The sequence below is a fragment of the Gymnoscopelus braueri genome (assembly GCF_963280865.1).
Source record: "Gymnoscopelus braueri genome assembly, chromosome: 13".
Taxonomy (NCBI): Eukaryota; Metazoa; Chordata; class Actinopteri; order Myctophiformes; family Myctophidae; genus Gymnoscopelus; species Gymnoscopelus braueri.
Genome location: NC_137615.1, coordinates 31722332 through 31748782, shown reverse-complemented (window position 1 = coordinate 31748782; position 26451 = coordinate 31722332). Strand labels below are relative to the sequence as shown.

The 26451-nt window shown below is 39.6% G+C and overlaps 1 protein-coding gene across 11 annotated transcripts; it reads left to right on the top strand.

Annotated features, from left to right (window-relative positions):
- Positions 1 to 525: 525 nt before the first annotated feature.
- LOC308099062 (uncharacterized protein) lies at positions 526 to 26101 on the top strand. Of its 11 annotated transcripts, none has more exons than XR_013934350.1 (15): positions 527 to 842; positions 6657 to 6792; positions 6977 to 7036; positions 8948 to 8998; positions 9202 to 9306; positions 10347 to 10455; positions 12976 to 13014; positions 15054 to 15233; positions 16076 to 16099; positions 17724 to 17780; positions 18538 to 18564; positions 20221 to 20303; positions 20798 to 20834; positions 21494 to 21635; positions 23944 to 26101. XR_013934350.1 is itself a non-coding variant. In XM_080447628.1 (15 exons), exons 2-14 carry the CDS (start codon positions 6754 to 6756, stop codon positions 21577 to 21579), a joined length of 897 nt encoding a protein of 298 aa, XP_080303754.1. In that variant the 5' UTR covers positions 528 to 842; positions 6657 to 6753; the 3' UTR covers positions 21580 to 21620; positions 23944 to 26101. The 11 variants fall into 11 exon arrangements, 9 of the variants coding, with proteins under 9 accessions (XP_080303753.1, XP_080303754.1, XP_080303751.1 ...); XR_013934351.1 differs by having other exon boundaries at positions 528 to 842; positions 21494 to 21631; XM_080447628.1 differs by having other exon boundaries at positions 528 to 842; positions 21494 to 21620.
- The last annotated feature ends 350 nt before the right edge of the window (positions 26102 to 26451 follow it).

Sequence of the window (26451 nt, the reverse complement as noted above, 5' to 3'; positions counted from 1 at the left end):
GATCCCTGATACCGAGACCGCTTCCTTCACTTGGAATGGAGCCTGCTATGGTGGTGCCCTGCAACCCTACTCCGGATAAGCGGTTGAAAATGGATGGAATGGATGGATGATTGGAATATCCTCATGATTTAGGCCTATATTTAGAAACTACATGTGGACCTAATTTGCAGTAAACGCTTCTCTCCAAAACTGGATACTGACTTGAGTAAACTGCAGCTCTTTAATGGTAAACCCTATTTTTGGCAAGAGTCAAGACTGGACATGTGTGTTGCATATAGTATTCTCCCACTCTACTACTTATTGCCTATACTTTCCTGCCTTAGCCTAATAGTTTTTTTTTAATATATATATTTTATTGGTGAAACAGGTGGTACAGAGAAAGAAGAAAATAAAAAGTCTGGTCTGTGCGTTCTGCAGGTGGATGCGTGGTGAGTCAGAGTGAGTGTGGGCGGTAGAGATTAGGCTGTCCACAAGTTTCCTAAGGCGTTGTGGGCATCACTTCCTGTCGATTTGATCCCTGATACCTATCATTTCGACAGGAACTGATGCCCACCACAACGCCATAGGAAACTTGTGGATACACCGGGGGGGTGAGAGGGGGCTTCCTCAGCAGCACAGCATCTCATCTCGACTCCCATCTCCCACGGCGTCCGTGGGCGCTGGCCCATATGGTGGGATCATGTCCGGAGATGAGATATACAGTCGAGACGAAGGGGCGGATTATTGTTATAGCCTACTTAATGCGACAGCAAACAAATCAAATCGAAAGTAGCTGCATTCACAAGTCACACACGGTCACAGTAAGAGGAGCTGGAGCATACCTCTTCCCCACCACCACGACGGTAAGGTCCACATTCTTTTTTTTTCTGTAATTGCTGCATGTTGTTGATGCGCAACTGGTACAGTATAGAATAGTTTCGAGTCACTGCAGTTTATGCTCAACTAAGTGACTCAAGAAGTGTGTAAGTGCTCTCCAGCCGCATGTCTGTCTGCCTGCCAGTCTGTCTGACGGTCAGTCAGTCTGTCTGTCTGTCACTGAGTGCTTCTCTGTCACCATGGTTCACACGGGAGTGCGTATAGCGGCTACACGCAGATTTGACAGCCTTTCCACGACGAGTCTGACACTAGTAGTCTGACTCTGACTGATTAATTATAGGCAGACCTATTATTCGCAGTGGTGTAAAGTAACTCAATACATTTACTCAAGTACTGCACTTAAGTACTCCACATCGCACTACTCCACTGCATCTCAGAGGCAAATATTGTACTTTTACTCCACTGCAACTATTTGAAAACTTTAGTTATTAACTTTGTAGATTTAAATTATTACAAAACATACATTAACCACCATATACTTTTTTTTAATACATTTGTAAACCTACATTTTGATATCAATACTTTTGTACTTTTACTCAAGTGCATTTTGAATTCCGGACTTTTACAGTATTTCTACAGGGAAATATTGACACTTTTTAGATTTTTCCACCACTGATTATTCGCGCCATGTGTTCGTCTCTAGGCTACACCAAAACTCACGTCTGCTCCATGCATGTCTGGCAAAACATCACAGGCTGTTTGAAACCAGCACACATACACATCTGCACACAACACGACAGTTTGTGAGAGAAAATGTACTTTTGTTGTATAAAAAAAGAAGAAAGTTTACAAATGGCGTAATCGTGTTATTTGAGACCACGACCACCAATAACATACATTTTTATTTGCACATAACCAATGGTAGGCCTATTTGATAACGAAATTGCACATTCTAGAATCATTTATGAATTGAATTCATGGCGAGAATGTATAGGTCTACTTTTATTTATTTATTTATTTTATACAGCGAGTTTAGCTATTGTCTGTGGTCCCTGCAGGAAGATGATACAAATAATAAGATAGCCTATAGTAGGGGAGATTGGAGTCAAAAGTAACAGGGGGCAAACGTAACACACTCAATAATTCTAATTAGAAATAAACTAGAGGGGTGAGACTTCGTGTGCACATGCTCAGTAGGGTCCTCTCCTCTCTCTGCCTATGGAAGGATAGAATGATAATTTCATCTCAGCAGTAGTGAAGTGTAAACGTAAAATATTTTCCTTCTGCTGTCTAAAGATTTAAACTTAGATGAATTGTATCTCTATGTTATTGGTCACAAATTAATTTGTCAATTGTAACATTGTTGTAGCATTGGTTTCAATGCAAGCAGATTTTTTGTCTGGGATTACATACTTTTATGTTAGTTAATGAACATATTTCACAAAATTTCACTACATTTCAAAGTAAAAAATACATTTAAATTAAAAATAGAGATACATTTGAAAAAACAAAATTGAAAAATAAAATATTTGAATAAAAATACAAAATAATTGTAATTATGTATATAAAAGTAAAAATGTTAAATTATAAAAAAAAATACATATTACTTAGTGATGTGCTTTTGTTTGAGATAAAGTGTGTTAATATGACTCATTTTTACAGTGTTACAATTGCCCCCAACCACTGTTACAATTGCAATTGTAACACTCTTACTTATTGCATTAAAAGTAATATTTTAGTCTTGTCCTTACTAGTGAAAGCTTATAAATGGTATTAGTAATTAGGGCACATATATATGTTTCTTAAAACAAAAGATGACTAGTATATTTCAAGTATTCTGTGAATTGTGAAGGAAAATGTAAAAAGTGTTACTTTTGTCCCCAGTCTCCTACCCAATAGGCTACATATAGTTACAAACAATATAGCGACAGATAGCATGATTTACAAACAATACATCACCCATACAACAACATGCATTATAGTTAGTTTAGCCATACTCCCCATCTTTATGTTGGTTCCATAGCCTACAGAGATCCAGATCAATGATCATATCATTGGTTTGTCTTAAGCCATGATATAAGTGTTGTTTTAAAACTATTGAAGCTTGTGCACTCTCTGATGTGTTTCTATGTGTATGGGATATTGGAGTTTGTTGCTGGTTGTTGCTGGTTTAAGTGTATGGCATAGGCCTACTGGTAGTGCGTGCATGTGGCTCCAGGGAGAAGTTGTCTATACTTTGAGGTTGGTCAACCTGCCAGGCTGCGCAAGCACTGCCATCTACTTACTGTATGTGCAAAACTGGGGATTTATACATCCATACTGGGGACTGGGCCAACTCAGCGCCCCAACACACTACTCAAGTTGAAAGGCACGTGTGGGTCAAGAAAGTACATTTTATGGTACAGGAGATATAGTCTATAACCTACAGAATTTACACAATCTTTATTTGCACACAAACCCAGACGTTAGTCCTTTTCAGGGCTTCATTGGAGGGGACCCACAAATTTGAGCCTATATTTAAATGTTAATTAAATATATTTAATGTAAATAAATACATATTTATTTATCGTTGCTGTCATGCAGACACCTTGTATCTCCATATTTCAACAGTTTTTTCGTAAATGAATGCCGGCAATGCCCTACTTCGTCATTCAAGAGTGTCACACAAACGTAGTGAACATAGCCGATCTACAAGCACACAGCGCATTGCGATGTGACGCATTGTGAGCTTGTAAAATAGCTATTCTCACTATTTTAAAAATATTTTTAAAATAATCCTATACATTAAAATATGCCCATATATAGGCATGTCACTATGACTCAGACATAACCATATACAAACCCGATACGCCCATATATAGGCATATATGGAGATCCAGTTGTCCAGAGCCACATATATTGACCGCTATGCCCATATATGGTCATGTGTATATATGGAACCACTAGGAATAAAAAAGGAACGGTTTTGGACCACAAGGTTTCTACATGACAGAAACAATATTTACATTGAAGCAAATTGTTGATGGGCATCATTGCCCAGTGTGTGTGTGTGTGTGTGTGTGTGTGTGTGTGTGTGTGTGTGTGTGTGTGTGTGTGTGTGTGTGTGTGTGTGTGTGTGTGTGTGTGTGTGTGTGTGTGTGTGTGTGTGTGTGTGTGTGTGTGTGTGTGTGTGTGTGTGTGTGTTTGTGTTTAAGTAGAGTGTTTACAGAGATACAGTGTTGGAGTAAGCAGGCTCTAGACCGGATGCCACTGGTTAAAAATGTAATGGACAGTGTGACTAAAAACCTATCACTTGAATAGTTACTAATAATATTGCCCCTCCTTAACATAGATACCGTTGTCCTGTACATGTACATATGTACATGTTTTATTTTTCACCTTTTTCATCCCACGGAGGAACTCAAGAGTGTTGCATTCGACACATTGCTGGAATTAAAACCTGGGATTTTCGGCTTCGCGGGCGGGCTCTCTAAACATTCAGCTATTCTGAGTGTAAGCTAAACGTATTATTATTGCTGGCGGCCAGATCAAGTCAGGCACAGTCAGGCACAGTCAACGAGAGACAGAGAGAGGGAGTGAGTGAGATGGTTCCTCCACAATTAGAATAGACAAAAAGATATAATAAAAAAAAACCTATATAAAGCGTTCTGCTAATGCTTGTAGCAGGTTATCTTTTGTGAGATCATCAATAAATGTCTTCTTGCATAATGTCGGTGCAATACCATTAATTAATTAGGCCTACTTTGTTGATATGGTGCTGAAATGTTGAAACATGCTGAAAAGTCATGAGTGAGTCGTGTGTCATAAAAAGCCCTAGGAAATTCATTGTAAAATCGTACCACTGTACTATTGGCAAACTGTTAATAAAGTACTCAATGAAAAAAAATGGGCTAGTAGTCGAGTTGAGCCCCCACTAGCGCGCACATAAATCGGCGCCTATGATCTGTCCTAATATAAAACCCTACATTATAGGTCGTTGACATTATATGATATGGAGGGTATTAGCCCAGCTCTCTTCTCTTTAAGTAGGCGATGGGGCGGCAGAGCGGTTGCTTGGGAATGGGAAGGTTCCCGGTTCGATCCCCAGCTTCCCCTGGGTTAGTGTCAAAGTGTCTTTGAGCAAGAATCCCTAACTTTCCCTGATGAGCAGCTTGGTGCCTTGCATTGTTTCCTCTGACGTCTGTGGATGTGTGTGTGAATGGGTGAATCTGTAATGAACATTGTAAAGCGCTTTGTATAATGGCATTTCATAAATACACCATACCAATTAGGAGCCATCACGTTCACCTTTTTGCTGAAAGTTAGTAATTTATCATTACCTTACTAACAACTATGTTAAACACAAATGCTGTAATTTCCCAATACACCCTTCCTCCGAGCAACACTTTTATAGTTCTAGGCATTAGGTGGTGGGCATGTCAGCTGTAGCTGGGGCGCTCATAATTAGTGACAGTGTTGCCAGATGATAATTCTACCCTCTGTACGATGGACAAAACCGAAGGGCAAAACCATTGCCACTGCCGATGGGACGGTGCTCAAGGTAGTCGAGGACTTCAAATATCTCAAGGCCTGGACTGCTTCAATGGAACAGGATGTGAAGGTCCAGAGGGCACTTGGCTGGTAAGCCTTACATGGGATGAGAAAAGTGTGGAAAATCTGACATCATGGGAGAATACCTCAAGAGGAAGCTGTTCGTAGCTACAGTGGAGTCAGTGTTTTTTTGTTTTTTTTTTAGATTTCTTTTTGGGGGATTTTATGCCTTTATAGATAGGACAGTATACTGACAGGAAATGGGGACAGAGATGGGGAGTGACACGCAGTAAAGGTCGTCGGGAACGGGACTCGATCCCACGACACGCTGTCAGGCTGGCATTTCAGCCTAGGGTGCAGCCACGTGTCAGTGCTGCTGTATGGGGCCGAGACATGGACACTCACAGCACAGCAGGAAAGGACATTTGAATTGTGTCTTTATACTGTATATCTTGATGAATTGAATACATAGGACCACAATGGAAACAAGCCCTCAGGGCTTTTTGTGTTATCCTTTTAGCATTATTGTATAACTTTACCGCTGTAATTTTTGCAAACTGTTAATAAACTATTCAATCAATCAATCAAAAGGGCCGTGAATGACACGTCTACATAACAATGTTACGAATGGCACTAGGTGTCACATGGGAGGACCACATCAGAAACGTGGACCTCTATGGGGTCCTACTGTACCACAGGCCAGGTCTAGACAAGGTCAGAGAGAGAAGGATGAGGCTGGCAGGGCACTGTGTCAGGCACCCAAAACTGGTGACAAGCAAACTGACACTGTGGGAGCCAACCCAGGCCAAAGCCATGAAAGGAAAGAGGCGCACCACCATCACCTACGTAGATGCACTGCGGCATGACAAGACATGACAGCGGAGATAACACTGCAGAGCTCAAGACCCTGATGTTAGACAGATAGGAGGGTGTGGAGGGCAGCGATTCAGGAGTCCTTAGTTGGTGTTGGCTAGTCCGCACTTTCGCATCGATAATTTCAATTGTTTGGATACTTTGAAGGGTACAACATCCTTGATTGTTGTTACACAAAGTAATCACGTACACATAGACTGCTGATGTTCACAGTTACACAGTGTGGTGTGTGGAGGATGGAAAATAAATATGCAGAAACACAAAAACACACTGAATGTCAACTCCATGCATGCAACATGAAATATATAGATATACATATCTCATATCTCATTCCCTCTTCCTCCTTCTCATCCCTAATTTTCTCTCCATCTTTCTCATTCTCCCTCTCTTGTTGCTCCACTTCTCCTCCTTATCTCACTTTTTATCTCGCTCTGTAGCTCTTTCAATTCAATTCCTTCCCCCACCCTTCCACTCTCTTATCTGTCTGTCTGTCTCTCTTATCTCAGTTCAAGTCCTGATGAAGACTGTGACAGCATGTCCACATGGGGAGTCCTGAAGTTCTTCTTTCTTTACGTAAGTCACACACTGATGCAGGCAGCACTAAAAGCTAATTCATACTGCAAGTTGAGAGATGACAATGTTGGAGAGAGCAAGGGATGGAGATACAGACAAGAAATACAATTGATAAAGTTTCAGACAAAACATTAGCAGTTTGATGTGGATCTTTAAAATGTGTTGTTGTGTGTCGTTTCGCCAGGTGTTTCTTATGAAGATTAACTCCTCAGAGGCAGGGTGTCCCGAAACTGTTGAAGCCTGGGTACGTCTTCTTTGCCTTGCTTCCTGCCTCTGTCTTCAAGCCTTAATTTGTTATTACTTTCTCCTGGAGTAGTACTTTGTCTGTAGTGATATTCTTGAGTTCAAAACCATAATGTGCTTTGAACTTAATTCATGCAATTTTGTTCAAATCTTATTCCTCTTTCTTACTACATTTCAGAGCAATTTATCTGTCATCACTTATCAGGAGTAATTCAAAAAGCAATGCAACTTATAAACCATGACATTTCCCGGGGCCCCTCCGTACAGGGAAATCCTGAGTGTTCATTTAAATCTGAGGGTGATGAACTGTCCCACTCTATCAATAACTACACTAGTATAATAATACTTATAATAATAATAATAATAATAATAATAATAATAATAACAGAAGTGTTTCCAAGCAGGTGCTATCAAAATCTCCCATCATCACAGAGATTTCCATGTATTGTAAGCTGAATCCGTCGCTGTTCTTGATGTGGGTGTGTCAGCAATATTCTGCTATATGTGTCAATTTGATGAATGACACTTTGACAGCCATATCTTACCAGCAAACAGTCATGTCGCTCTTTTTATATCCGAAGAGAAAAGCCTGGTTATGACCTTATGCAGAGCGTGTCTGTAGGGCGGGACTTCCGTCGTATATACCGTACTTCCCCTGGAAACTGTTTTTGTTGACCAATCACAACACAGGTTTCATGCGTGGGGAATGTAAACAGATCTGTGAGGCCTTAATGTAACTCCATTGAGCATTACTTCTGAAAAAAAAAGTATAGTTATGGACTGCGACGGAGGCGCGCCGTTTCAAGCTAACTTGAGCCACGAGAGGCACCACCGAGTGAGCTAGAGCGAGCGAGTTGCATGCCGAACGTTGGGAAGTTCGCTTGAGCCGACTCAGCGCCGTCCGAGTTATGTACCGATAGGCACAGAATTGTAAATCATGTTTTGGGGTGAGTGTTTGCCCCAACTTTCATCAACCCACAAAACACCTACTGAGCCCATAGAGTTATAATATATCTAGCGGGCGGATTGGCCCGCTCCCAGCTATTCATTTTTCATTCATTCATTTCATTACATCAAAGTTGCTTAGTGACATTTGAAGCACCCGGAAGTCTGGCGAAAGTGCACGTGCAGTAGCATTTTAAATGCGGAAGTGTTGCATTCTCAGATTGACCTCCAGGCGACGGCCGCTTCACTGTTCTACCGCGGCTCTGGGGGCTTGACTGAGCCCCGTTGATAGTTCAGTATCTCACCTACTTAGACCAATCAATTGTCTGATTAAACGTGATAATGTCCCATTCAGTGCATTGACAGCATCCGCATGGCAGTGTGTTCCCGTGGTTACTTACAGCAGTGGTTCTCAACCTTTTCAGGCCGCGACCCCCCAAAATATTCATATTTGAACTGGGGACCCCCCAAAATAAAATGATCATATTTGAACTGGGGACCCCCACATCCTGACAAGCACTTCAAATTGTAGGCGTTGAGGTATTACATTTAGTTTGACTCCGTTCCACAGATAAATATTGTTAAAATAGCCAATCTAGATCAGCTATTTTCTTTTTCTTTTTTGCCTCTTACAGTATATTATTTGACAATTTGGCTAATGTTTGACCAGTTTTTATAGTTTGTTGATTATTTTTTATGTAGTAATGGTCTTTTTTCCATTTTTTGGGGGGGTATTAAATTGTCACTTTACTGTCATCAAAATCATGTGGAGTCCCGACTCCCGACCCACAGGTTGAGAACTACTGACACACAGTACCTCTAAAAAAATAATCTAGTCAAGTAGAATATAAATGGTAAGGAAACAAAATGGCATGATAGGATAATGCGTGGGTGGAAGTAAGTAATATGAGTTGAGTATATCCATGATCACTGTAATTGGGACAATTTTTTCTTTGAACACAAGCAGAACACAAGCCTACCTGACCTGTTTCAAGTTAAGAAAAGGAACGATGGAAAGGTATCTATCCATCTGTCTGTCTGTCTGTCTGTCTGTCTGTCTGTCTGTCTGTCTGTCTGTCTGTCTGTCCTCTGCCAAGTTAAGACTGTCTATGTTTGTATGTATGTATGTATGTATGAATGAATGAATGAATTAATTAATGAATTACTGAAAATACTTAATTAATGCATATTATCAATGATGAATTCTGTTACTGTATACAGGTTGATGTAAAACACCTCCTGAATAGGTTATGCTGTGAAGAGCATAAGCATAAACGAAATGACGACGATTTTTCCACGTGTAACTTACTACGAACCTGCTTCGAGGTGAGACAGAATGTCTGTCTGTCTGTCTGTCTGTCTGCCTGCCTGTCTGTCTGTGAAAGCCTATGTGTGCGAGACTGGGTGTGATGGAGAGAGGAGCTCTTGCTTCGTTTCACTCTCAGCTGAATAAATAATGGTTTTACATGCAGTACTTTTGACATCACTATTAAAGCAAGGCAATTAGGTTTGTGAGGTGCATTAGTATTCAAATCTGTTAAATCTGTTATGAAATCCAGTGAGTCAGATGACTCATGCTGTTTTGTCCCATGGTCAATCTCATTCTGTTTTTGATTCATGATTTATTCGGAAGGCTATATCAGCCATGTGTGTGTGATGGTAATTTTTCAAAAAGAAATCCCTTGGAGATTGGTTTTGCTTGTTTGTTTCTTTTTTAGATATTTTTGGGCCTTTTTCTGCCTTTATTTATAGTTTCATAGTAGAGATGGACAGGAAACAGGGGGAGAGACATGCAGGAAAGACCGTCAGGATGGGGACTCGAACCCTGGTGCGCCGTCAGGCTGCTTATGAGCCTAGGTGCCCGAACCTCTAGGCCAGGTCCGGGCCAGGTTTTGCTTGTTTTTGATAAATTTTTTGGAATCTACCATTTCCTCTTCAAAGCCATCTTCTAAGTTTTTTGTAGCTTGATTGTCGAAGAACAAATGTTGTTATCTGGGAGAGATTGCGTATTGCTATGGGATCCAAAACAATGGTACATTCTCTGATATGCTTGATATCTTTGATATTGATATCTTCTAATTGAACATTCATGGAAAACTTTTTCCTGACATATTTAGTTTAGATTACAAGGCCAACACACGTGTGTGTGTGTGTGTGTGTGTGTGTGTGTGTGTGTGTGTGTGTGTGTGTGTGTGTGTGTGTGTGTGTGTGTGTGTGTGTGTGTGTGTGTGTGTGTGTGTGTGTGTGTGTGTGTGTGTGTGTGTGTGTGTGTGTGTGTGTGTGTGTGTGCGTGCGTGCGTGCGTGTTTATTACTTAATGCACAGCTTACTTAAACTTCCATCTATTTTTTCTCCTTTCTAACACAGGAAGACTGTGATAACTCTTCTTTGGCTGATGCTGACATGAATACAAATAGATTTTATGTGAGTGGCTCTACCCTCCGCGTTATGATTGCTGAAGAGAAGGATGTTGAAGGTAAAGAAGATTTCATCATATTCATTGATTGATATAGTTAAGAACATAACACTTTCTACTTACAACCCATCCTGATTGCCAGCGAACGATCTGGTGACAAAATCACACAGCAAACTGTCCTGATATGTATTGTCGACCATGGTGTGACGACATAGCCAGAACCAATCAAATTAACTAATGAATAACTAATGAGAGGAAAGGAATAGGATGAACACTCACTCAATTAGAGACACAGCGAGCAAATATTTGATGATTGGACGTCATCGCTGCACAGCGCAGTGTCGCTCACGTTACCTGAGGACAGTATGATTGAAACATGCCTTTTAAAGGTAGGGTAAGTGATATTTTTGGGTTAAAACAAAAAGTATTTTTTTTAAAGGTTTAAGCACTATATTCTGATAGTAATCATTGCTATAGAGTGTTTGTTCAGTAACAGGAGTCTCCCCGTCTCTCCAGCTCTTTAACACATTTACCGCCGGGCCCGTAGTTCTACGGGCCGTTAAATCCAACGGTTAAGCGCCAATCCCGTAGCCTACGGGCTGTAGTGCTTTTTCCTTTTTTTTTTTTTTTTTCTAGGGGGACCATTTTCAGTGTAACACCACCCGATCTCGACCGGAAGTGCGATCACGTTTTTTGTTTCCCGTCTGCCTCCATTCTAAGTCGTACACAATAACCCCTGTAAAAGCCCCTGTAAACATGTAGTTTTTCATCCTCGCATTTCCCATGTTAACTTAAACGGTCAGAACTCAAACATGGCGGCTCCGTTTGACACGTGGTCTTCACTGGTAGAAGCAGTGAGATCTCCGCGATGTTTACAAACAGTGCACAGCTCAATCTTAAGGATTTTAACAAGATCTGTGGTGACGTGAAAAAAACAAAAAACAACAATAAAACGTTGGCACTGGTGAGTACATTATGAGATTAACCTCTGGCGGTCAATGTGTTAATAAACAGAAAATACATTTTCTGGTAGGTGTCAAAATCTCAGCCAATCAGAAGAAAGTACCCATTTTAAGCTTTATTTTTATAGTGTTCCAGTTCTAATTTTGCCTGCTCTTTACTTAGTGTCATCACTTCCAATTTCACTTGTTTAATCCTGATTGAGTTCTCTATCCTGATTGGATAAAATTGGAAATGAAACTGAAACGAAAATGCATTTTCTGTTTTATAAAGAGCTGGAGAGACATGGAGACTCCTCCCAGTAAGCACAATGACGTCATGATGACGTTATGATGACGCCCGGTCATCACCCCGGTGACGTTCAGGACTAGGCCAGATCACAGCCCATATGGGGATGATCTTTACGTCATTTACAGGACGTCATCACCGGGACATCATATGGACATTTGGACAGCAATTTTGGGTGATGAGAAGTGTTTAGATGACGTCCTGGAAGTGACGTTTTTGTGGTCAGGATTAATTTTGGTTGAAATCAGGTGATATTCTGGGCCAGATCTGACTTGTCTTGGTTTGACTTGATCTAGCCCCAATCGAGACGTCACTGATTGGTCCGGGTCCTGACTGTGCTTGCTGGGCTTATATGGACAGGACACTCTATAGTAACGAGCACTATCAGAACATAGACCCATTTTGCAATTATTTGAATAATTGCAAATCACTTACCCTACCTTTAATTACTTTTTCTCGCTCACGTCACTGTATGTCAGGATGGTGTGTAATGGTGCTTGTAATGAGGCCACTACCAATACTACTAGGCTAATATTAATGCTATTAGTTCTATTGCAGACACAGCTATTATTATTATTATTATTATTATTATTATTATTATTATTATTATTATTATTATTATTATTATTATTATTACCCTTATTATTATTATTACCCTTATTATTAAATACTATACATAGTAACTATAATAATTATCCCCTGTACACCATTGAAGGACTATTTCATTTCTTATACATACAGTATATTATTTTATACAATGCCCTAATCTGAGTTCCCAGATCAGCCCAACCCGCCTGGCTTCCCTCCCCCGAACACAGGCCAATAAATTGCATTCGTATAGACACTCAACTAAGCCTTATGCACCGCACTGAAATGTTTTTTACATGCATCCAACTTTTTCTCTTTCTATTTACTTTCCGGGTGCACACTGTATAATGACTCTTAAAAAAAGAAATATGGAACCAAAGGAAGATGATTACTGTTTATATTGTTCCATTTTACTGGTGGTTTTGCACATCACAATGTTTTTAAAAAAATAGGTGGTTCCATTGATGTGATCCACTATCGTCAAAAGCTGATCTGAAAGGAATTTAATGTATATGTTTTACTTTCACTGACTATATCTCATTTTACTTTTGTTCCTGCATTGGCTTAGATTGTGCTAACCCTAAATAATGTATCTCTCTCTCTCTTCTTCCTTTGTGTGTCTCTCTTCCTGTCAGTGTCACGTGCGTGTGTGCGTGCGTGCGTGCGTGCGTGCGTGCGTGCGTGCGTGCGTGACTTAAGTCATTCATATTTAACATACTGTAACTTGGACCTCATCTTTTGCAGATAAGCTTTTTCAGTGCACAGCAGTAACATCTATGACCAGTGAGTATCCTACACATTATCTCTTACAGCTTTCTGAACTACAAGAAAAAGTGTATATTTGTATTACGTATCTCTGCAGGGCTAACTGCTACAGAAGCAATGATCCTACTAAAATATTTAACTTATACAATTTTTACTAGCATTAAAGGGACACTATCCCGATTTTCAACATAGTCTATGATTGTTGTAGGTTTATTTGATGTAAAATTCAGATACTGTATTATGTTTTCTACTAGGTAGATGCTTGCCCGTGAAGTTCATCATAGGAAATGTAGGAATACAGAAACAGGCTTAAAACAGGGGATTTTTCTCTGTCAATATGGATTGTACTGTAAATAATGTTTGTATAAACTAAAGAATGAGCCCCTTTAGCCCCCAGACCAGCCACAAGGCTAGCGGAGTTCATTCCTGGCCACGTGATAATAATAATATCGTTTATTGTCCCCAAGGGGAAAATTGTCTTCACAGGTCTGTTCGTTACAACAAAAACAAAAAAACAAACATAACAACAAAAACAACATATCACAAAGACAAAGACATGAGGTCCCCACTGTACACAGAAAAACCCTCTTATGGACGGGGCAGTTGGTTTAATGCCGCGATGGCTGAGGGGACAAAACTCCTGCTAAAAGTAACCTTTTTCCATTTTAAGGTTCTGTATCTCCGACCAGATGGCATGAAGTAGCGATACAGGGGATGATCAGTGTCATTTGTTATTGAAAGTGCTAAGCGTGTGATGGACTTATTGTTCATATCAGCAAGTGTGGGTATGGGAAGTCCGATGATTTTGGAGGCAATACGGGTGATACTGTAAAGTTTGTTTCTGTTTGGCATGGACAGTATGGTGAAAAAACATGCGGAACAATACAACAAAACGGGTTGAATAATACTTTTGTACAGTAATAGCAGAAGATGAGCAGTCCAAGAATGGCAGTGTCATCAGAGTATTTAAAGTATGTGATGTTGGTGGGTGAGGGGCTGAAACAGTCATTTGTGTATAATGTGATGGCCATTATACTCTCACAATGAGCTTAACATTTAGAGTCCCATAAAAACATTATTGTCCAGCTCCTGGGATCATTTGTCCACTACCACACTAGGCCCAGGGAAAACCAAAATGTTAAACCCTTGGGTCTTTCAGATGGAATAAAAAAAAAATCTGTCCCCCTCTCCTCCGTTCTACCTATCCACCCTCACGGTTCCACTTTGAGCCCACTCTGACATTCTTCCCAGCAGTACCCACCATGCCCACAGGGCGCTTCTATGCCAGCACGTTCACAGGAAAGACAGGAAGAGATCCAATCTCTCCCATGTTCACCCAAAGACCAAAACCAACAAGGGTGTCCCTTGTTAGGTGCATTTCACCAATTTTTTTTTCCGTCTTATCATCAGGCCCAGCCAGAACAGCCCTGCTCCCTCCCTCATTCGCCAATGTTCCACTTTTCTGATGCATAACTATAGTCCCATCGAAGCTAATAGTCCCTGATGCTCATTCTGTCTCTAAATATGACCACTTCACATGGCAGAGAGCAGTGTGACGTGTGAATGGGCAGGTTAATCAACAATTAACTGAAATGCACAACAAAAGTGTGATTGTGTCCCGTTAAAGAATGTGGTCACTCTAAACGTTGTTCTTAAACTTTAACCTTGGCATCCCTATTTTGGGCATGTGATTATAGGTGAAACGTTTTCAAAACTATAGTCATTTTCCAAAATAGCACATATACAAGCTTGTGTTGCGATGCGTTGTGTTGTGTTGTGAGCTTATATATTGGCTTTGTTGTTGTTGTTAAATAGGGCTTAAGTGGTTAGTCTCCTCTATCATCATGATAACTGTTATTTTATTTAAGTATTGGGTGTGTTGGAAATGTCTGGATGTGTGCTGTCTTTATAACTTTTTACTTTTTACACTTTTGACATACGGTATTGACATACGTACTCCCTTCCCTCAAGAAGTTTTGCCTTTTTGCCAGGCCGCCATTTAAATAAGAATTTGTTCAAGGTTAAATCATATACAAATGATGAATCTGTTATTTTAGGTCGATCTACACCTGCATCAACTGTGCCTCAAACCACACCCTCACTGACCACAGCAACAGCAACACAAGTAGCAAAACATACAACATCAACACAACCAATTACAACAAGACCAACATCAACAACAACAGAGACAGTCACATCGATTTCAACATCAACAGACATACAGACCGGTGACACCGGTGAGCTATTACATTTATATAATAATATAATATAGATTAAATATACAGTATAGATATAGATCTATATATAGTTACACACAGTATGTTCTGTCTGTAGATAGCACTTGCACACAGTCTTTGTGTTCGGGGTCTATTTTTCTCCATAGTTTTACTGTACTGTATACTGTACATTACATTACATTACATTACATGACTCAGAGAGAGCTGTTGCTCCTTAAAACATTTTCATTTTTCTCTCCCACCTTTCTTATCATTCAATGGTATATTACTGAGATCTCAATACATACAGGATTCAGCTTCTGAAGTTTTCTGTGGTTGCTTAAAGGAGAATTTTGGACTAAAGTTTTCTTACCTTTTCTATGACGTTATGATATCTTAGGATGAATGGTACAGTAGAAAACTTTCATAACTCCACCCCTGAGCCGCCACAGCTTAAAAGGTGCGCGGATAGGCCTTAGGTTAGATCACATATTTTAATAGCTTTTTTTTAATTATTTTTTGGTGAGATCTGACGTTCATAGTGACAGAACAGTCCCAAAAAAAAAAAAAAAACAGAAGTCTCGCTAGACGAGATTGAAATCTCGAGTTTTCAATCTCGTCTAGCGAGACTTCTGTTTTTTTTTTGGTTGCATAGTGTTCTGTCACTATGAACGTCAGATCAAAAAAAAAAAAAAAAACTATTAAAATATGTGATCTAACCTAAGGCTAAGAAAAGGTAAGAAAACTTTAGTCCAAAATTCTCCTTTAAGTTGTAACTCACATTCTACAAACTTCTGGGTTATGTGGTTCTACTGTAAGTTTGTAACTCTAATAATATCAGTTACATTTTTTTTTTCCTCTAGATAAACCGGATGGTTTGCAAAAATGTAAGTACTTTATATCATAAAAAGCAGATACTTTAAGTTCCTTTCCTGCGTTGTAAATCAGATGTATTGATTATAGACCAAATCACCACAACCAAAAATTTATATCCGGGTAGATAACCCATTGGATCAGTATTACATTTTACTGCTGGATGAATAGGACACTTTTAGAAATATATTATTTTGTTCTAAATATCCACAGTTTGACAAACTAGACATAGCTAATGTTCTGGACACTTAATATAATAATGATCACTCTCACTCTACACGCTTTTTTATAAATATTCTGATCAGGTCTATAGAATCCCTGCAGACTAGTACATGAACTAACATGTACAGTATTGTAATAGTAAAGTTGCGATGAGATATTCAATGATACACAGTAACTATTGTATTCATAGTGCTAGGGTGGGTTGTGTTTATGTTGAAAACTAAAGCAACAGATGCACAAACTGTTGCTAATTCTGCAGATGGTGTGTGCAAAGATGTGATGCCGTTGCTCAGTAATTCACCCTTACTTTCTGTTTGATTCATTGTTATTGTCATCAAAGCACAGCTCAAGAATCCCATTCTCCCACAAATATACAGTACCTCTTCCTCAGGGGCAGAAATTAAACGCAAATCCATAGGCACTCCCTGCAAGCCGCTATGAATATAGGCCCCTCCCTCTCCCTAACCTCAATATAGGCTGGAAATAAAGAATAGGTACATGTTACAAATTGGTCAAAATGTTTGCTTTTAGAAGAAACAACACATTATTGGTTGGTTTTGCTTTCTGCCCACCCTGAGACCAGCACTGTTGTGAACAGGTGTGAGTGTGAGCAGGTGAACTAACATTGCGTTATCAATGGATCCCATTCTCAATAAGAAAAGGATATTATAGCTGCTGTGCAGCAATGGTCAGGGCCAGTAAGTGGAAGTGGAAAAATGAAGAAATAGAGAAAGGAGGAAAATAGGAGGGCATATCAGCAGAACTGTCTGTATCAAAATGTTCATTAACCATTCAAGTTATTTGTCTCTAATTCCACCATATAATTTGGTTAGTTACCCAGAACCTTGTGACTCAAAGTGGAGCACTCTACTGACCAAGCTACCCAGGCACACACCTTGTTAGAAATATAACCAAGCAAAAGTGTATTGTGTATAAATGTTGTTTATTGAACATTTAGCAGAGTTGTACTTTCACTTTTGCTTATAGTCTTTTGCATTACTCAAGCCATTAGAGTCCCCAGCATGCATAAATATTAGTTAAAAACCTTCATGCTAACCTATGTTGTCTAGAAGCCACATTTTAACACATAGCTTTGAGCAAAACTGGGCAACCCAGTTAACTTAATTCAGCTGAATCAATTTCTTAACATATTCTTTATATGTTGAAGCCTAATATAAATCCACACAGAGGCTGTCCAAAGAAGTCTTTTAGGCATGTTTCCTTGGGTTACAAACCCCAAGTATGGCCCTACTACTGTGAGTGAACGTTTGAGATGGTTAACTTATTTGTGCAACAAAGGGGAGAGAATAATTAATAATTAATAATGTAATTTGTTGCTGTAATGTTGAATGCAGTGAATGCAAAATGTTTTCCTCTTTTCCTAATGTTATATGTATTTTCCTATGTTTCCTACAGTACACAACGTTGAAGATAATACCAGTACCAGTACAGACATACAGACCGGTGACACCAGTGAGCTATTACATTTATATAATATAATATAATATAAACTGCCCACAAAAAGTTCGGAAACTTAACTTTGGGCGATTATTTCTCATGCAACATGCTTCCACTTGCCCTATTGCAATGTTTGCACGACAAATCTGCCATGTTTCCATGGGGGCAGTGCTGCTGCTTGGAGCATAAACAAACAAAGTTGCATGACCCATGCTTAGGTGCCAGTGACTGGCACCTGAGTGACTGGCAGATCACTCAAAACAAGAGCGATTATCAACAGAAGCATATTGGGGGATTTTGGCACATTTATTGGGGGCGCTACCTACACGTTTAGCTGTGTTGCTCATTCCACGATTGCACAATCCTTACAAGCTGTACCTCGTTGTAAAGGTGACTAATCAACGATAAAAATAATATAAAATACAATACCAATTGGTATTATTAAAGGGGAGAAATAATCGCCCAAAAATTAAGTTTCCGAACTTTTTGTGGGCAGTTTAGATTAAATATACAGTATAGATATAGATGTATATATATTTACACACAGTATGTTCTGTCTGTAGATAGCACTTGCACACAGTCTTTGTGTTCGGGGTCTATTTTTCTCCATAGTTGTACCGTACTGTATACTGTACATTACATGACTCAGAGAGAGCTGTTTAATTAATAATTAATTATGTAATTTGTTGCTGTAATGTTGTAATGCATGATGAATGCATTTATAAATGTTTTCCTCTTTTCCTAATGTTATATGTATTTTCCTACGTTGAAGATAATACCAGTACAAGACCAGTGTTGGGCAAGTTACTTTATATTTTTAATAGATTAATTTAATTACATATTACTTATTACCTTCATTTTAAAGTAATATATTTTGTTACATATTACTGTCTTAGCAAGAGTAATTTATTAAATTACTTATTACTTTTAAATTACTTTTTTTTTACAATAATGCCCTTTTTTTTTAAATAAAAATAAAATAATAATCAATAAATAAATAATGTCATTATATTGTATGCTCATAGTTTATCTTCATATAGTTTATCTTCATATGTTTATTTATTCGACTTAAAACAGAGTAAACAAATCCCATCATAATTTCTTTATATTTTGGACAAAATAGCCAATTTTACATCGAGTTGCCCAGATGTGCTTATTGTGCCCACCTATCCTGTATTCCTAGTAAGCATTGACACCTATTTGCTATTAAATACGCAACGAAAATGATCAGATTGATCACATTTAGAACAAGATGTTCTGATCAGGAGATGCTTGGTATAGCCACCTGTGTGACACTGCTGCTGGGGTGTTCTGTTTTTCTGACGTGACGTGACGTGACGTGACGTGACGTGACGTGACGTGACGTGACGTGACGTGACGTGACGTGACGTGAAGTGACGGGACGTTACGGGACTGTTTGCCTTGTTTTGGGCATGCTGTTTGATCAGACAGACCACCATGTTAACGCATTCACTTTAGCGTGCGTTTTCTCTACAGTTGTGGAGATGTGGTGGAGTTAGGCTTACTAAGCTATCATCGTTCCAAATACCCAGGCGCATATATATATACCAAAACACTCGCCCCAAAGCACAGTCGCCCCGGGGGAAATCCGGCGGTATTCCTAAACCTAACCTCAGTAAACTATGCCTAAACTAAACCTAACCTTATTCCTAAACGTTACCTCAGTAAAACGGTGCCAAAACCTAACCTTATTCCTAAACTTAACCTCAGTAAAACTATATTTCTAACCTTATCCTCAGTAAAACAAATACAAGAATACAAGAACCGCTTGTCTGCGAAAGAAATGGGGGTGACATGTTTAGGGGCGAGTCTTCCGTTTACCGTTTCCACCTGACAGTGCGGGCAGCAGCATAGAGCGCAGACTGAACATAATGGCACCGGAGGTCCAACCTGGGTCCTACGACAAACTTACTGGCCTTCTCCTTGTGTTTTATTTTGTTCATTACTGTTAAATTCAGTGCTGATGGACAGGGGGGGATGTTTATGAAAAAAATTCGGAACAAATTGCGTCCCATATTGGTTCAAAACGGGACGATGGGACCCTGGTCGGTAACGCGGCAAGTAACTTGGCTAATTATAATAGTAATTCTAATTTATTACTGATTGGCGTTTCGGTAAAGCGTTATATTACCCGTTACCACAATTTGGTAATGTATTACAGTAACGACTCGTTACTGTAATGAGTTACCCCCAACACTGTACAAGACACAAAGATGATGAAAGATTAATTGGATCAGATGCAACATCCAAACATCTGACTGGTACCATAACTGATATTGTAATAGGATTATGGTGGTTAGGATTATTTTGGGGTTTGGGTTACTCTGGGGTCAGGGTTAGCTAGATTATTTGGTGGGGAAGGAATGTGGAATACCATAATAGGATATTACAGTAATGATGGCAACAGGCTTCTGGTTTCTTTGTTTTTTGGCAGTCTTGTCCATCTGTCTGTGCCTCTCTCTGATCCTCAACGCTGTCCTGGTGCTTCGTCCGAGGATACAATCCTACGCTCGCAGGGTGAGTGTGTGTGTGTGTGTGTGTGTGTGTGTGTGTGTGTGTGTGTGTGTGTGTGTGTGTGTGTGTGTGTGTGTGTGTGTGTGTGTGTGTGTGTGTGTGTGTGTGTGTGTGTGTGTGTGTGTGTGTGTGTGTGTGTGTGTGTGTGTGTGTGTAAAAATGGTAAATAGTGCTTTCATATAACTGTTATCCAAAGCGCTTTACAATGTGCATTACATTCACCCATCCACACACACATTCACACACCGACAGCAGATGAAACCATGGAATGCATCAACCTGCTTAGCTCAAAGACTCTTTGACACTAACCCAGGGGGAGCCGGGGATCGAACCGGGAACCTTCCGATTACCAAGCGCCACTCTACCTCCTGAACTACTAATATGAGCAAGGCACTTCAGGTAGCCTTCAGCTACAGTGGAGCCCTAACATACATTTTCTGTTATAGTTTTAAAAACAGTCAACTTTGCCTGTTTCATGCTTGTAATTTCTTTTTCAGAGGGATCATCACCCAGTTGAGGATGCAGGTGATACAGGTACAACGATACAGGTGTGCAGGTTTAACTATTTATTTACAAAAGCACTTTACGGCCATTCTTACAGCACAAGCTCTTAATCTAAGTGGCTGCTACCTGCTGGCTCCTTCTTTTTCTTTTGACAAGCATAGTATATGTGTGTACAGCTGTGTGCGTGCGCGATTTAGTGCATTACATTGCCATTCACCTGCTTCAGTAATTAGTGGTTTTCAGTTTGAGAGAAGCCCTCCTGTTTGCCATTAACCACAAAAAAAAATCAGATATCCCACCCACATACCTTTCACCTGTAATGCCATGCCCAAAATTGGGACGTCTGGGTTAAAGTGGTTAATACTGAATTTGTGGAAGACCAGTTTCTTTCTCACAACTGTGAATTTATCTCAGAAGTCTCAGATTTGTTCTCACAAATGCCTATCTTACATTTGTCTTTATGAAAGTACTCACAAGTACTTTTTACATTTCTATTCAGTATTGGAAATGAGTTTCCATAAGAATGCAGTTTCACAGGACACAAGATATTTGTTTGCACTGCCACACATTCATGGTGGCAGAATAGCACCGTGTGTCTACTGTAGAACAAGAACAGGAAGAGGAATAGCTAGCTAAGAGATGGATTTTTGAAGATTTCTTTTTTGGCATTTTCTTATGCTTTATTACAGTTAGATCGTTCGAGCAACGAAGCAGGGTGGAATCAAAGGAAGGGAAGGCTGCGCCTCCGATCAGAATCGAGTCGGGTCTCCATTGAAAGTGACAGCCCCACCCAGGAATAAGAAGATGGGCCGTCGTGTGGGTTTTTCGTGGGTATCTGGATATTTAGAAGTTGGGGGAATCACTGACAAATTTGCCAAGAAACATCAGAAACTATATTGATCTTGAACGTTCAGCTGGGAAATGTTTTAGGATTTGCAGAATCTAGAAAATCTAGAGCTCCAGTTCCAAGAAGGAGTGGACACAAGAACCCAGGCGTAGGCATTATTTCTCTGTTTATGATAAACTCTGGGAAAATAGATGGATGTGTTTTAGGCCAGGCTGAGACTGGCACATTGTTGTTTGAATGTCAGGCAAACACCCAGACTCTGTGTGTTTGCCTGTGTGTTGAACTCCAGTTCCAAGAAGGAGTGGACACAAGAACCCAGGCGTAGGCATTATTTCTCTGTTTATGATAAACTCTGGGAAAATAGATGGATGTGTTTTAGGCCAGGCTGAGACTGGCACATTGTTGTTTGAATGTCAGGCAAACACCCAGACTCTGTGTAAGTGTGGAACTCTGTAGACAGTCCAACATAGTAAGTTCTTATGTAAATACACAGAAGTGAAAGGCAACAGATAGATATAACGTTATTGAACATGCAGGGGAAATCATTTATCATATAGCAGCTGTATGAAACATGGGATAGATACAGATAAGACTAAGAGATACATCTAAGCTCCCCAATTTCTAAAATAAAATAATAATAATAACTAGAAAGGTGCAATTTGGGGAAATTGCAAGTGTGGTTTCCCCAACACAAGTCGTGGGTTGCAGCTATCGGTGCACAGCTACTCTGTGAGAAATAACGTTGGAGGCCATGCAACATGCAATTCAAATTTGGTGTTGATCGGATCTTACGTTCATATGGTGTTTAGTTTTTAAGACATAGGCCCCTCCCACACATTTTGCCCGCCAATTATATCACTTCCGAGATCATGTGTAATTAATTTGGAAGGGATTGATCCCCAAAAAATCATGTTTTTGCAACAAAGGTCAACTTTTTCGTATTTGTGGTGGTCCCTATGGGTCAAAGTGGAATAGCTTTTAGTGCTGCATTGACTACACAACCCTAATTTGGACGTTTTGTTCATGATTTTTTGCATTTTTTGTCAAATACGCCCTCCCTCTAACTTTGGAAGCCAATTACGGCCGAACGTATCAATAAAGGCAGAAAAAGCCGAACAAATATATATATATAAAAAATAAAAAAAGTGTTTGGATTCAAAATTGCAGAAAACGTTGTCAGACACAAATGAGCGTGGCCTACATAAGGGGTAGCGTCATGATCCAAGGAATCCAGTGGAAAATAAACTTTGATTTTATGACCTGTAGTGGCCTGTTATAGTGCCACCATGAGGCCATGATTAGGTGTAATTATTAATGTCCAGTCCACACAGAGGCTGTCCAAATATCATATTATGTATATACTTTGCAGGCCTCTAAAGTGATGCCAGAAAGATTTAAACCCTGATTTTAACCCTGATTTGGCCATGACAACTGACATTCAAGATCTGAGCTGGTCTGCAAAAATTAGGACAGGTCACCATGGACAGTACAAGCACACGTTATCTTGTATTGTGCTCGGGTTTATGATTCAGATCTGTCACTTCCCAGTTGAGCCTTGCACCAGTCCCAATTATAGCAAACTTATTAGATGTTTACAATTGGAATCTGGAAGAATCTGACCATGTTCTTGTAGTTTGTGATGTCCAATCCTTTGCCCATCGGCAAGTGTGTGCACCTAGAGTGCTTGTTAAATATGTGATTCAGTGTGTTCAATGCTTTAACCACTTAATCCCTACAGAATTGACCAGGGTCCCCTAGGGTTACTAGGCCCCTGCTAGGCCGCCTTCTTTTTCCCTCTACACCAAATCTCTTTGCCGATCTACAAGCTCACAGCGTGTCGCAACACAACATGTTGAGAGCTTGCAGATCTGCTAATTTCACTGAATGTTCGTCGCCAGAATAGGAACACTTGGTTTTATGTGGTTAAGATGTGAAAAGGCATTGTTGCCATTATGTCCATAGGACTGGCCCAAATGACTTTAGTCTTCAGATAAATCACTAGCTTTGGGAACTGTGTGTGTGTGCGTGTGTGTGTGTGTGTGTGTGTGTGTGTGTGTGTGTGTGTGTGTGTGTGTGTGTGTGTGTGTGTGTGTGTGTGTGTGTGTGTGTGTGTGTGTGTGTGTGTGTGTGTGTGTGTGTGTGTGTCTGTGTGTGTGTGTGTGTGTGTGTGTGTAAGTGTGTACACAGGAAGACTTTAGTTTAAATGTTACTTCTTGCTGTACATATTTTTTTAAATGTTAATCTCCTTCACTCTTTTTTTCCCTATCTGTCACTTCCTTTAATTCCATTCAGATTGACGGCGATGATCTGAATGACACTGATGATGACGACAACATCAGTCTCTGACTGACCTGTTGACCATTCTCCTCTTCCTGACCAACAATCTCCACATCTGGTTACATAAACCGTCATCCGTTACGTCCATTTTGGTTTATCTGCTTGTGGATTTTAAAATCTCATTGACTCAAGCCTCCTGGATGATACCAAAACATGACTGATTGATATGTTACGTTATTGGAGTATCAATCATGTGACTGCAAATGCCTTGGGTTGACTGAGCAGAGACTTTTTTGTTCAGATGTGGATTTTAAGACATGGCATGTCATGGGTTCTTGGCTGCAGTACAGGAGATGGAATTTAGCTTTCTAACAACAGTGCTACACAACAAGTGCAAACAAGTTGAAATTGAGTCTCTTTTTCTTATTCAATCAACAAGTTGTAAAAGCATGAGAGTCTGACCATGGAGGTAAGGTTCACACTCTGTTCCAAAGCCAGGGAGGTACAAGGTGCATATCCCAAGGTGGGTCCTTTGTTAAGGAATGCACTAAACCTTTTCCGTTTGCTTAAATTTAAGGAGCACAGCTGGTCCCAGTTAAGCGATTGGTTTAGGCCTGGAATGACCTCCCAAATCAGTCAAAAACTATTTGCCAGTTACAAAAAACCTTGAATAAATTCCTTAGCAAGAAATGTCTGTTGTAAAGGTGTCTAGTAACACAATCCAAAACATTTAAATTCCCTAGGGGAACCTATGACAGCTTCTGAAAATTGGGTTAAAAAAATAAAATAAAAAAATTATAAAGAATGACTTTCAGTGCATGTTTGAGTATCATGAGACTCCACAATGAGCAGTAGCAGAGAAAAAACTAACTTTGCATCGGTTATAATAGACGAATTTCACTCTATACACGGGCTCCCATTATGCCACGGAGGGGTCGCCAGACTGCACGACACGGGACTCTCTGGAATAACTCAACGTACATTTCAATGATGGTGAGTGATTAGCGACACATCAAAGATAACACTTAAAATGTCCGGATCTCTCCTTTAAGGGTAAGGCAGGATTAACCATTTAAAATTTTCATTGATAAGGTTTTGGGTACCCCAACTTTCAGCAGTTGTCACAGGTTCCCCTAGGGGAGTTGAATTTACATTTTTGGAAATGTGTTACGAGATACCTTTAATGTCTTGGTAAGGAAGTTTCCAGATTTTTTTAATATTCCTAGACTATTGTGTCTGTCCATGATTCACACAGGAGAGGGTTGCAAATGACTTTTTATAGCACCTGACACTCCAAACTCACTCAGTCTCATCCTGTTAACAATCCTGTATAATTTGCAAAAAATGCCTATATACAGCATACCCAAAGTAAATTGATTGTTGTTCTTGAACCATCTGGAATAAATGCATGGGCATGGTCTCATTTTGAAGGTAACACTTCGAAGTTTCTCCCCAGCAAAAAGAATCAACTCTATATGCAACTGACATTGAGTTATACTCAAGTTTGAACTTACTGGAATAGAAGGTTTTGAATTCTCGCCTAAATATTTTCTATAAATAGATGCCTTTATAACACTGCTATTATCATATATGAGCTGGAAAACACAATGTGGCCACAGTATGAAGCCTTACCTAGCCCATGACCATAAAACATTTGATTCTGTGGAAAATGAAAAGAAATGGTCATGATTCACCTGTAGCCTGGATGGCTTGATTCTAGGCTTAAAATAATTGATATAAATATTTTTTGGAAATCTATGGGAAGAATTAATGGCCTTTTTTTTTTTGTGGAAGCACAAAATGGCCGCCACTGCTATGCCCTATGGGGGTTTCTGTGGGGTGCTTGATGGGAAAAAGTGGTTTGGACTATATATCACGTATCACTTTTCCCTGAAGTAAGAACATAATTGTTTTGGAAATGTTTCATACTGGTGCAGTAGAATTCAACTTTTAACAAGTCGCTGCAGCTTTGTGAATGTTTTTGTTTGTGTCGGACTTCGGTGTTGATTGTTGCGTCGGTTTTGATACTATCTTGGAATAGTTCATTTTAATCACAAGACTTGTACCTTTAAAATGATATTTAGGCAGAGGTCCTGCTGGCGGGTCCGCGGATTGTTACAACTATTTGAGAAATTGAAATAAACTAATAAAGCTACTTTTTAATTTACATGCACCCAGAAATATTTATTTTCACGATAAGAAAAAAATTATAATGCAAAGAAAAAACTGTTTTGCAGCTGGAAAAAGAGTGTCAGTTTTTGTGCAAAACAAATGCTTGCATTGGTTTCAAAATCATGAAAAAAAAACTAGTTTGACCCCTCACAGCTACTTAAGGCAGAATAATCTTTCTTCCCGAATATGGTTGCAAGCAGCCAAGCACCCCAGCTTTCAGCAGCTATCACGGACTCTCCTAGAGGAGTTTAATTTCAATGTTTTGGAATGTATTACTAGACACCTTTACAAACACATTTCATTTTGTGAAGAAATATCTTGGTATGGAATTTATTCCATGGTTATTTTTCC

Coding starts and splice junctions, on each gene's coding strand:
- LOC308099062 (XM_080447625.1), top strand. CDS start 6,754: ATGTCCACATGGGGAGTCCTGAAGTTCTTCTTTCTTTAC. Junction 7,037..8,947: donor CCGAAACTGTTGAAGCCTGG/GTACGTCTTCTT, acceptor GAACACAAGCAG/AACACAAGCCTACCTGACCT. Junction 9,307..10,346: donor TACTACGAACCTGCTTCGAG/GTGAGACAGAAT, acceptor TTTCTAACACAG/GAAGACTGTGATAACTCTTC.